Genomic DNA, 12,346 nt, shown 5'->3' with positions numbered 1-12,346 from the left:
CTTCTCAGCTCAGTTCTGTCCAGTTGCCACATTCATCGGCGGCCTGGCCTTTTATAGCATCGATGTTATCTGCAGTCAATATCTCCCCTAACGCCCCTCCATTTGGAGAGCATGTTCAGCCGTGGAAACCAGGATGAAGGGCTCAGAGAAAGCTCCCAGGCTGTTCACAGCCCTCTGAGCCCCCACTGTCCTCCCCGCCCCTGCCCAAGACACACAGACCCTCCCAAGAACGTTGGCACTGGTGCTGGTTGTTTTAGGATGTGGCACATGTGTGTGCATGTCCACACGTGATCCAAGATTTATGGGTGTACTGAAAACTGACATCTGGATTTTGCTGGAAGGCCGGATCTTCTGCGGTCAGCTCTGGGGAGGTGGGGGCGAGAGGGCGGGCAGGGGGAGGGCCCCATCCTGGCAGGAAGTATGGGCAAACCCGAAGGAGGGACAGCAAGTGCTATGCACTTGGCCCTGGCCTGCGCACTGGGCCTGGTTTTCTTATTCTTAGATGAACTAGCCTGGGGCTGTGAAGGCTAAATAAAATATATGGTGCTTTCAGATCTTCCTACTCTGTCCAGAAAAACATCCCCAGTGTTTCTGGGCACAACTGACACGGTCCTGTCCTGGACTGTGGCATTTCTGTCCCACCTGCTCTCCATGTTTTCACTTTCCTCGCACAATCTATGAGTTCAGAGGCCAGACAGCATCCGCTCCACGCTAAAAACCTGCCAATGGCTCCCGACAGGAGAAACTAGGCACCCTCCTCACCATGGAGCTGACTGTGTACTCCCTGCTGTAACAGATCAGCATGAACTTGGCAGCTTACAGCAACACAAAATCATTGTCTCACAGTTCTGCAGGTCAGAAGTCCCACGAGTGTCTCACTGGGCTAAAATCAGAGTAACATTCCCAGGCTTCATGGAATAGGAATGGAGTCATCTTTGGAGGGGGCACTATTCTGCCCGCAGAGCCATGTGTGGTTGAGCCCTGCCGCCTACACCTGAGGCCGGGTCAAGCGCCTTCCTCTGTGCACTGAGCTTCTTATTTGGACCCTCTCTGTTTCTCCACACACCTCAGCAGGCTCATTCCCCCCTCGGGGCCTTTGCACTGGCTATTTCCCAGGAAATCTACTCCTGGCCCTCAAAAGTCAGGCTCCTGTCATTCCATTTCCACTAGAAGTCCTGTTCTCAGAGTCCTCCTGACCTTCCTGTTGACTACACAGTAGCCTCCCAGCCTCCCTTGAACACAGCACTCCGTTCCAGTTGTCTGCTTGTGGTACTTCAGGTTTAGGCCTTTCTTTCTCTGCTCGGCAGCTATGGGACAGCAGGACCTGGGTTGGCCTCATCTTCTCTCCCCTGACCTGTACTGTGAGCTCACTGTAGACCCGGTTCTCTAAGTGACATTTATTTTCTCCTTCATTGGACCCCATGACAAGGACATGTCTATTATTCCCACCGGTCAGAGCAGGGCACTGAGTCACAAGAGGCAGGAACTTGTCCCAGGTCTCTCAGCAGGAGGAGAGGTGCCAGGACAGGACCAGGCACTGGGCACTGTCTCCCCTTGCTGCTCTGCCTCCCAGCCCCAGAACAGCACCTGGCCGGCAGCGGGACAGTCTCAGGATGCAGGTGTTCAATGTGCACATCACCTTCTTAGCTAGACTCCTTCTGGGAGGGTAAAACCTCTGATTGTGCAATCAGAGGAAAGGCCCAAGTGGGAGGCATTCAGGTGGTACTCACGTGTTCGCATGTGTTCCCACCTCAGTGTAAGTGACAGCCTGGTGCCTCTCTGCGAGCAGCTGTTCTTGCCTCCCTCTGACACTGCAGACACTCTGCCTTGGAGCTCCAAGACTCTGTCCTTTCCTTCCTATCAGCCAGGAACCATCTGGGCCTCTCAGCTCCCTGAGCAGTGCACCTGGGTCCTGGTCATGCTATCGGGTCCAAGCCCCTCCGACACAGGTGGCGGGGCAGAGGGGAGGGGTCTTCCTGGGCTGCAGTGCATCCTCCCCTTTGGGAAGGGTCCAGAGGTAACATCATCCCCAGTGAAAAGTGAAACACCAGAGTCAGTGGCCAATCAGACGGCCACAGTGGACCAAGGGGCACCTTGGGGATTTTGGAGTCACTGGAGTTCCACCGACCTCTGCCCACCCCTCTAGTCCTCGACGTGAACAACTGCGCCTCCTTAATCTTCCTGGGACACCCAGCCCCAGGACACACTGGTTTCCCCTGGAAGGGTTCTGGCGGCCCGACGTTCCTACACACAGTGGACATAAATCATCACTCCCTTAAGGCGCACATTTTACCGAAATGGGTAGGGTTAGGTAGTGTCCAGTTATTGGTGCTTAATTTTCCTTAAGGAAAATGTGTATAACGGCCTCATTTTAGGTCCCAAGAAGATTCTGAGAAGTGTGGAAGATGCTGGTGGATGGTTTGAAAAGATCTAGAAAGTTCTACCACCCAGGAAGTCTGCCCTGATGGCCCCAAAGCTTCACAACCATGGAAAGATTAGCAGAAGTCTAGCAGCCCCACCACTGCCCCTATGGGTCAAGGGAGTGACCAGAACAGTCAGGCCTGTCAAGGGTCAAGAGATGGACACTTGTCCTGTGGCAGCTGGCAGGGCCACAGCCCTGGGCAGGTGTGTGCAGGGAGGCGTGGTGTCCAAATGGTGCAGGGGGCAGCTTCACAGACTAAGATGGCCTGTGGGCCTGGAATTAAACCTGGTATCCAGGGGATCCTCCAGGGCAAATGGGCCCAGGAGCTCATGGGATCCTGACTCAAAAACACCAGACAGACCAGACCAGAGAAACCACACCTGGCTGCTCTCAGTTCACACCCTTGGCGATCACTGCCCAAGGCCCAGGGACCAGAAGTGATCCCAAATAGGCAAAGAGGTTTTGACTTCTCTGCAATCAGGACCGCCTGTGGCAGGACTTGAGTCTCTTCCTAAAGGTGCCAGAGAAAGGTGGAGATGGAGAGAGCCCACCCCATGAGCAAGGCCTCCCTTTGCCCATCCTCGCCGTGATTGCAGCCTTTCGTCCAAACGCAGAGGCCTGCGGGGAGTGAATTTCTGGGTCTGTATGATGGCAAGTTTGCAGAAATAGCCACAGGTGTCCTGCCCCATGCCCACACGACCTGCAAAGAAACTGCCGCATGTTCCACAGAGAGGGAAATCTGTTTTCCCACCTCTCAGATCTGGGTTGGCCTTGTGACTTGCTTTGGCCGACAGGGTGCAGTGGAAGCAATGTACCAGTCCCAGGACTGGGTCTATATTAACCACGTTGTCTGGTTTCTGTGTCTGATGTTTTGGCATCTGGGGCTTTGTGGACTCAAACCTGCCAACAGCTAAAGCTATCGGACAACCGAACACCCTCCCTTGGCCACCAGCACCCCTTTATTTGCAAAGCAGCTCATCCAGAGCCCATTCCCGCTGCCTTTTCTGGTCTTAACACTTGGGAGACACCAACACCCCATGCCCACCCACCGCAGTCCATTTACTCCAACAGCCCCAGGTCAGGAGCCAGAAAACTAGGGCAGCCCCACACTGCAATCCTGCTAAAATTACTCCAACCAGCCAATCATAACCTCATTAGCTCCCTCACCCCATCTCACCCATTCCTTCCCTCAAAACCCAATAAAAACTTTCCCAAGTTTCCCTCCCTCTCTCCGCCTGCTGTTGGCGCCTGTGGCCCACCGCAGCTGGCGTGCCCCCTCCTCCTGGGAACTGTGTGCAACACACTGCCTTTTCAACGGCAGGCATCTCCGGATCTGCTGGCCTCACCACCCCTGGATAAAACTTAAATCCCAGGTCCATTTGAGGAGAGGGTCTCAAGAGCTCTTGTGCATTCTGCTCAGTCTCGGCCTCTGCACCACTGCCCCGTGAAAGCCCGGGCTGGCCTGCTGGAAGTCGAGAGGTCCGTTAGAGCAGAGCCCACAGAAGCCAGCCCGGACCCACCAGCCCCAGCCAACCTGGGGGCTGTGCACAGACCACGAGGAGCCCAGTCCAGACCAGCTGAGTCTGGAGCAGATGAGCAGAGCCGCCCGTAGGCCAACTCCAGACCTAGAGCAGCTCTTTCAAAACCAAAGACAGGCAGGCTCCTTGTCCGTTTTGTTTCTAGCACCCAGGCCATTGCAGGCACCAAACAGTGTACTTGTTTTACGAATCACCCCCATTTTTGATCTGGAGGGTTCACACGTGCTGGTTGCTTCGGCTCACTGCCACGCATTGGTGAAACACAGGGCCTGGTGTGTAAGAACGCCCACTGCAGGGGTTGGCAGATCCTCCCGGTGCTGCGCCCACGGCAGATACACTACTCAATCCTGGTGGCCTCTTGCTGAGCTCTAACATCAACACTCACCTCAACCTAGACGCCAGGTCCCCCACCAAATCAGCAGCTACACCGACGTGGGTAAGCTGACCACACCTCGGTGGGAGGAACACGCTCAAGCTCTCATCTGTCCAGCTCTCCTGACCCGAAGTCTGCATTTCCTAGACCACAGGGCTGCCTCCTTCTTGGCTTACATTCTTGTAGTTTTAAACATATTCTCAAGAAAATGATGTTTTAATTTGCTATCCATTCAGCCTTCCCAAGTCACTTCCCTGCTGTAAATATTACACTTTTCCTACCCTGAACCTTAAAAGCAGTCTGCGGAGGCACCACTGTCCCCACACTGGAGATGGGGAGGCTGACGTGCCCGAGAGAGAGAGCCGCAGCTGAAGCCTCATGTTGGGAGCCAGGCGCAGGAAGGAGAGAGGGGAGGAAAGCTGTTCCACCCACTACCCCTCCTGACCTGGGGGGGCTGCAGGGCAGTCCATCCCCACCCCTAAACTGAGAGCAAGTGAGATGAAGAAAACCCCACAGAGTTCCATGTACTACAAATATACCAGTGGAAATAAAAATTAAAATACCATTTTTAAAAGATCCAAAAATAAATTACTTAGGCATAAGTCTAACAGAATATATTTATGTTGAAAGTAAAAGCGACTAATGAAAGAAATCAAAGTTCTAAATAAGTGGAAAGGCATATTTTGTTCACAGATTGAAAGACTCAATATTGTTTAGATGCCAATTCGCCCCTAATTGTTTGGGAGATTTAATGCAATCCCAATTAAAATTCTCGTAGGCTATTTTTTGTAGATGCAGACAAGCTGATTCTAAAATTCTAATGGAAAGGCAAAGAAACTAGAATAGCCAAAACAATTTTGAAAAATAATATAATCTACCCAATTTTAAGTCTTCCTATGAAGTTGCAGTAATCAAGGTGGAGTGTGACTGGCAGAAATAGATCCATACGTGTATAAGGAGTTGATTTTTGACAAAGTTGCCAAGACCATTCAATGGCAAGTCAGCAATCTTTTCAACAAATGGAGCCGCAACAATTGGAAATTTATATGCAAAAATTGATCCTCAGTGTACACCTCATAACAAATTTAGAGAAAACTATAACCAATTTAGAGGAAAATTTTCATGACCTAATGTCAGGCAAAGACTTGCCATCAAAAGCATGATCCATAAAAATTAAAAATGGACCAACTGGACTTCATCAAAACATAACAGCTTTGTTCCAGGAAAGAAACTTAGACACACGACCAACTGAGAGAAAAAACTTGCAATTCACATATCTGAAAAAGGCCTTGTATTTAGAATATACAAAGAACACTAGAAACTTAATAAGAAAGCATGGCATTTTTAAATTGGGCAGAAGCCGTGAGAAGACACCTCACCCAGTGGACTACTCATATGACAGACAAGTAAGCACATGAAAAACTTCCCAAAGCAACTGGTCCTTAGGGAAATGGAAATCAAAGCCACCGCGAGATACCTCTACACACCTGTGAGAGGTACCTGGTAACAAACTGAGGTCGGTGCTGGGGAGGACGCAGAGTCATCAGGTCTTTACACACAGCTGTTGGGAACGTAAAATGACCCAACTAATAGGAAAGACAGTTTGGGAGTTTCTTCCAAAGTTAAACACACACTGATCACACGACCCAACAATCCCACTCCTGGATGTTTACTCAAGAGAAATGAGTATTTGATTCACACAAAGAGCTGCGTGGGGATGTTCATAGCAGCTCTATTCATAATCACCCAAAACTGGAACTGACACCAGGGGCGTCGCTCAGTTCAGCGCGACTGATCGGCGCGCTGAGGTGCCCCCACGCAGTGGGGTACCGCTCAGCAACAGTAACAAGAGAAAACCCCACCTGTACTAGGAACAACTCGGGGGAATCGTAAATGCGCCGGGCTGCTTTTGTGAAGCCAGACCAAAGGCTGTGCGCTCTTTGATTGGGTTCCTGTGACACTGCAGACGAGACAAACTGCAGAGACAAAGCAGGCCGGTCTGGGGCTGGTGGGACTGTCCCGTGCCGTGACGGTGGTGGGGGCGAACACAGAGTTCTGTGCTTACAATCGTAGAATGCACACCAAACACATTTTTCCCCATTACACTATAAAAGGCGACATTTCACATGGGAGGCGCAATCAGAAGAGCTAACTTCTCCCTGATGGTGGAATTTGGAGCCCTGTGACATCTAACCACAAAGAGAGGTTTCAGGGAGGGGGAAGCCTTCTGTGATACCACAGACCCCCCCACCCCCGGGGCAAGGAGCATGCCGAGACCCGAGACCCTGAACTCCCTGCTCACCCAAGACAGGGGTTTGTTCAATGTTTCCCCCTTCAGAGTGGGCAGCCGGTTTAAGAAAGGGCCCCCACGCATGGGATCCCCACACTGCTCAACCTCCCTTCTTTCTCCACGGCTGCCTGCTCTCCATCAGGCAGTCTGCTCTCCAGGTCACCTGCAAAGTGACTCAGGACCGAGGTACTAATGAGAAGAACACAACTGGAAAGCCATGGAGGGCGCAGGAGCAGATGAGACTGCCCATCTCCACGGGAGCCCTGCTGCAGACCCTCACAGAAGCACCCTCCCTGTAACACACACACACATGCACACACACAGCACAGATGTGTGCACACACACAACCACGCATCCACACAGACACAAAGACATGTGCACACACAGTCACAGACACATGTACACACACACCATGTCTCCCTTGTGCTGTCACCTAATACAGTACAGTGAGCACACACACTGGAAAAGGAGGCACCCCAGACAGGCTGTGGGCTGCAGTCGGGAGCGCCAACGCCTGCCCCTGGGGCCCTTGGGTTGTGTGTGCCCTGCCAGTCTCCTCTGTGGCACAAGTCATTCTCCAAACACCTACTGAGTTTCTGTCCAATCAACAGGTCTGGCCCGTGGCTCATCCTGGGTTCAGGTCCGGTGGACTCCAGGTACCAAGTCACCTCAGGCCCTTATGAATTCAGTCCTTCGTCCACTCAAACTCTTCTGCCCTTGGCCCCTTCCTAGGTCCACAGCTTCAAACTCTCAAAGCTGGAGTTTTCCTGGGTTTCAAGCACCTGCTTGATTAAAATCACTACAGACAAGTTTAAAAATAGTGATGCCTAAGCCCACCCCAGACCAACTTGAGTCAGAAGCTCTCAGTCAGGCAGGCATCAGGATTTCTAGAATACCCCCGGTGACCAGAGGCTGCTCGGAGGCTGTCCAACTGGCCCGCTTGGACCAGCACCAGCAGGACCAAGCTCCATGCATTCCACTGAGCTCCTGCTGGGTGCTGGCCCCTGGCCCTGTACTGTGGAAGACAGACAATAAATTGAAACCTATCACAGGGAATCACTATAAACATCACCTGTCCGTGCTGGAGCCCTGCAGTCCCATAAGGAAAACACGAGGGTGGGGAGGGGCCCGTTTAGAGTGGGCTTGGGGAAGCAGCTGGGAAGGAGTGCTAATTCTGACAGAGACACGGGAGATGAGAAGGAGCCGGCGGAGTGTTCCTGAGGCCTCTGGTATGGTTTGCCTCTCAGGCTTCCCCAGACAGTGGCTGGGAGAGACCTTCAACCACACAGGACTTTGGGTGAAGGACAATCTCACCAGAATTTTTAAACCAGCTTCTGTGGACAATCTCTTTGCCCCCTTTACCCCTCACAAAGCCCAGTGAGGGGGACAGAAGTCCTTGTAGGTAAAGAAACAAAGGTTTAGAGGATAAGGACTTTGAGAAAGCCAGGTGGGGACTGGCTAGATCTCCCAGGAATAGTTTCATACCTCTGAAAACAGCTAAGGTCTCACCTGTTTTCCAGGAAACGTGGAGAGACAGTGAGAGCCCCCATGAAATCAGATGGTGGCAGACACGGCTCTCTGAATCTCCTTGTACATCCTGTCCACCTACCCCTCCACTGGCTTGGGGACACATCTGTTTGTGCCTCTGGCTCTGGGCTTGATGTTGTGTTTTGTTTTGCAATCTGCAGAGTGGGTGAGAGGGCCCCGGGTGGGTCCACTATGACCCCACTCAAGGCCTCTGCTACCTGGTGGCTGATAGCTTCCGAAGAAGTGGCCTGCTGACCACTTCTGCCGTAATGCCACCCAGGTCTGGTCCACACTGAGTTCTCCCTGCCTGGCCCCTGAACCCCTGGGGCTTCTGCGTAGCCATGGGGGCGCTCACCTGGTTCAGAAATTGAGTACAGGCAAGAGTGTCTGTGGGGAAGGGGAAGGGCCTGGAGCCCAAGGAGAAAGACTACTTTTACTCCACTTCTCCTGGCTGTGCGACCTTCAGCAAGTCACAGTCTCAGCTTCCTCGTCTGCAAAATGGTACGGCAGCAGTCACCTGGCCTCACAGGGCTGCTCTCTCAGACTCAGTCACTGGGGCACAGTGAGCGCCTGCAGGCTTCCCTTCCCTTGGGTGCTGGTACTGTTGTGGGAGGTATGTGGGGCGCTGGCTGCATACCTGCCACACAGGTCACCGGGTCGGAGGGGGCACCTCTGACCACCAGAGCTCACCGACTGGTGCTGGCTCTGAATTCGGCACTTCTACTTGCGCCTTTGGAAGACACATTTTTATCTGCAGTCTTTCCAAAAGTAAATCTATTGAGGTGACATTGGTTAATAACATTCCACAAGTTTCAGCGTACAGTTCTATAATACATCTTCTGTATATTGCATTGTGTGCACTCTTAATTTTAATCAATGGTTCTTACTGGTTAATATAAAAGTGAATCTGGTCAAATAAATAAACTCTGTGAGACTCCAACGCATACAAATGCAAGGAGGGAAAGTGAACAGCGAGCCCGCGCGGGTGGAAAAGGACACGCAGCCCGAACCCAGCCCCCGAGGGGAAGAACCGAGAACGGTGGCCGTGGCACAGATGGAGTTAAAACATGAGATGGGAAGTGGAAGGGCGGGGACACTCCGACCCAGCTGGTAACGAACACCTCTCCAGGGGACTCGGAGAGACCACCGTCTCAAACCCGGGGAGACCTTCCCCCAACCCCGACCCCCGCGGAGCTCCCGCGGGCCGGGGCGCACGGAGAGCGAGGCGACCGGGGTCCCCAGCGCGACCCGCGGTGCGTCTGGAGGACGGGTGGGGTCTGGCACTTCTCTCCGAAAACCGGACCCAGTCCCAGATCGCCCCAAGACCCCCGCCCACGCTTCCAATGGACCATGGCCCAAGTTCTGCGCGCGGCCAGAGGCGGCGGAGACTGAGCTGGGCACTGACCTGGGCACCGAGCTGCGCTGGGCCGGCGACGAGCAGCAGCAGCAGCAGCAGCAGGAGAGCGCGGGGCCCCCGGGGCCGCATCTCGCCGGTCCAGACCTCTCTGCCAGGGAGGAAACAACGCTGTCCGACTGATGCCCAGTGTGTCCAGCCGATGCGGAGTGGGTCTCTCAGATGCTGAGTGTGTCCAGCCCACAGGGTCAGGGAGGTGGAAGCGCAACTGGCTGCCCGGGAGGGGAGGGGAGGGGAGCGCAGTCCGGCCGGTGCGCGTGGCCTGGGGTGCCTGCGGCCACCAGAGTCCATGGTCCAGCAATGGGGGGTGAGGGGGGAGGGAGGCGCCGGCCCCCAGGCCGGGAAGGAGGAGGGGCCACCCGGCCAGGAATGCGCCTGGAGCTTGCCCAGCCCCAGCCCGGGAGGCGGCGCGACTCCAGGACGGGGACGGCGGTCGTCCCCAGGGCCGCCCCCGACCCCCGGAGAAGGTGGCGGGGTCCACACACCGGCTCTAGGCCGGGGCGCCCACCCATGCAAGGCCTCCTGACAGGCCCCTTTTCAGCTGGAGACAGTGAAGCTGACACCCCCCAGCAGCAAGTGTGACTCCCACCGAGGCCTGCCCACTCCACAGTCGTGCACGGATGCCGTTCCCCACCGCAGTGTGGCTAGGAGATGGGTTTCGCGAACTCTTCAGGAAGCAGACTGAGTTCTCCATCCGAGTAGACTAGTGTCCTTTTAAATAATGCTGTTGGGGTCTAGGGACTCCACGCACGGGGACTAGGAATCGACAGCCCCCCACCCTCCAGATGGAAGGGGAAAGAGTTTAAAATGGAGGCGAGTTATAGGGACACTGGACGCTTCGCTGTGGCGGAGGGAAATAGGGCTGGGCAGGGCGGACAGGAGCGGTCTGAAGTGCCTGGTGCCTGGGGGCTGTGGGAGGAACCAGATGGTCTCCTCCAGCTCCTGGAAAACATTATCTAAGTTCTTACTGGAAAATGTTTTCAGAGGCAATGCTGCAGATGGCATGGTGCACACCACGTGTGCCAAGCCTCAAATCTAGTCCCTTTCAGCATGTCACTAAGCAGAGCCCCCTTGGAGCTCAGCAGGCTGCAGCCTCAGAGCAGGAGCTGTTTTCCTTGGAAAGCAGAAGGGGTTTGGGAATTCCCTGAGAAGGGGTGCTGCAGTGTGCAGGTGGGCACCTGAGCGGTCACTACCCAGGAAATCCCATGGTGCCTCTCTGCCCACCTTCCTGTCAGAGGAAGTAGAGGGGCCCCGGTAAGTGCACTTTGCATTCCTGGTGCGACATCCTGAAGAGAGAGACCTGGTCAGACATTCCTGCTCCCTTGTCCAGGTGGAGGGGGCCAGGGAGCCCGTGGAGGCTGTGCTTTACTGCCTCAATCTCTCGTGTGTTTGCTGTGTCTGTCCAAGCCATCGGCTCCCTTTCTCTCCGCACCCGCCTCAGCCCACTGCTGAAAGGGCTCGTTGTTTGCTTTGGGTTTTATCCCACCTGTGTTTTTGCGGCCGCCTCCCCTGGAAGGCCAAGCTGCTGGTACCTAAAGGCTGGCCTTCTTTCCTCTTCTCTTGCCCCCTCTACGGGTTCATAAAGCTGGAAGAGACCTCGATTCCACGATTTCCCAGATGAAGAAAGTGAATTGGGTGTGGCTGAGTGACTTGCCCAGGAGATGCAAACTCAGAGCTCAGGGCTCCTCCCAGAGCCACGTGGACAGGACTGGCTGCCCTCAGCCAGTCTCATCCCACCTTTCACGTAAATACAGGGTCACGGGACTTCAGGAGTTTTATTTGCAAGAACTGAGGTTTGGGGGAATTTTAGGGGGTGTTTTTTGTTTGTAGTTTTTCCCTCCTTACTAATTTCCATTTGCTACCCTTGTCCTGTGGCTGCCTTCTGTTTAGTACTCTGGCATCTGGTCCGAACCAGCAGTCTAAGGTCGTGCTGCCCCTTCTCTGCCATCACTGCCCTAGAGCCAAACTAATGACGATTGCCAGGCAGCAACATCTCAGTGGATTGGGAAAATGCTCCAGTAAATGGCAGTTTGACAGCTTATTTTATACTTGTGAATCAAGGGAGGAGACGTCAGGAAGGTTACATGAATCCATTAGTGGTAGACTAAGGGGGTGGTAGAAAGCGAAGTGGGGAAATCTCTGGTATTGGGTAAAAACTAAAATGGAGAGACACATACTTATTTTTTTTAGTGATTCTATTTATTTTTTAGAGAGGGGAAGGGAAGGAGAGAGGGCGAGAAACATCAGTATGTGTGGTTGCCTCTTGCACACCCCCTATTGGAGACCTGGCTGGCAACCCAGGCACGTGCCCTGACTGGGAATCGAACCTGAGACACATACTTCTTTTACATAGGTGAGTATAGGACAGTTAACATTTACAACACAGAGGGATGGTGTTCGGGGAGTAAGATAACAACAATGAAGGGTTCTGTGGTCTGTGCTGTGCTCTGACATTTCAGAGGTATGTTATTTTACATGCAGAGATGACAGACAGAATCACTTAAGATAAAGATTGACCTTTGTCAGGGAAGCTCTGTAGAACTTGACTACCTGCTATGCTTGTGTTCAGTGAGGGATTTCTATGTTCGGACCATCCTGTGTGGTTCCTTCGGTCTCCGATTGTGTAAGGCTCACTGTGCAGGCCTCCCCTGAGCTGGTCAGGTTTAGTGTGTGGCCCCCTTTTTTCGTCCACACTTCTGTCTCCTCTATATTTTGTTTTCAAGGAATATTCTTGAGTGTTGGGGGGTTAGTGGTAGGGGGCATACACATCTAAAGAAAATAT

The 12,346-nt window shown here is 53.5% G+C and overlaps 1 protein-coding gene across 2 annotated transcripts in view; it reads right to left on the bottom strand.

Moving 5' to 3' along the window:
• Positions 1 to 9,858, bottom strand: part of FBLN7 (fibulin 7) — a 32,428-nt gene extending 22,570 nt beyond the window's left edge. For both annotated transcript variants that reach the window (XM_037038636.1, XM_037038631.1), the window contains exon 1: positions 9,556 to 9,858. In XM_037038636.1, coding sequence (XP_036894531.1) covers positions 9,556 to 9,855 — 300 coding nt within the window. In that variant the 5' untranslated portion in view covers positions 9,856 to 9,858. The remainder of the gene's footprint in view (positions 1 to 9,555) is intronic.
• Positions 9,859 to 12,346: the final 2,488 nt, after the last annotated feature.

Source organism: Sturnira hondurensis, unplaced genomic scaffold (genome assembly GCF_014824575.4).
Source record: "Sturnira hondurensis isolate 20B ecotype Veracruz unplaced genomic scaffold, ASM1482457v3 Scaffold0002039, whole genome shotgun sequence".
Lineage (NCBI taxonomy): Eukaryota > Metazoa > Chordata > Mammalia > Chiroptera > Phyllostomidae > Sturnira > Sturnira hondurensis.
This window is presented reverse-complemented; position numbering and strand designations above follow the sequence as displayed.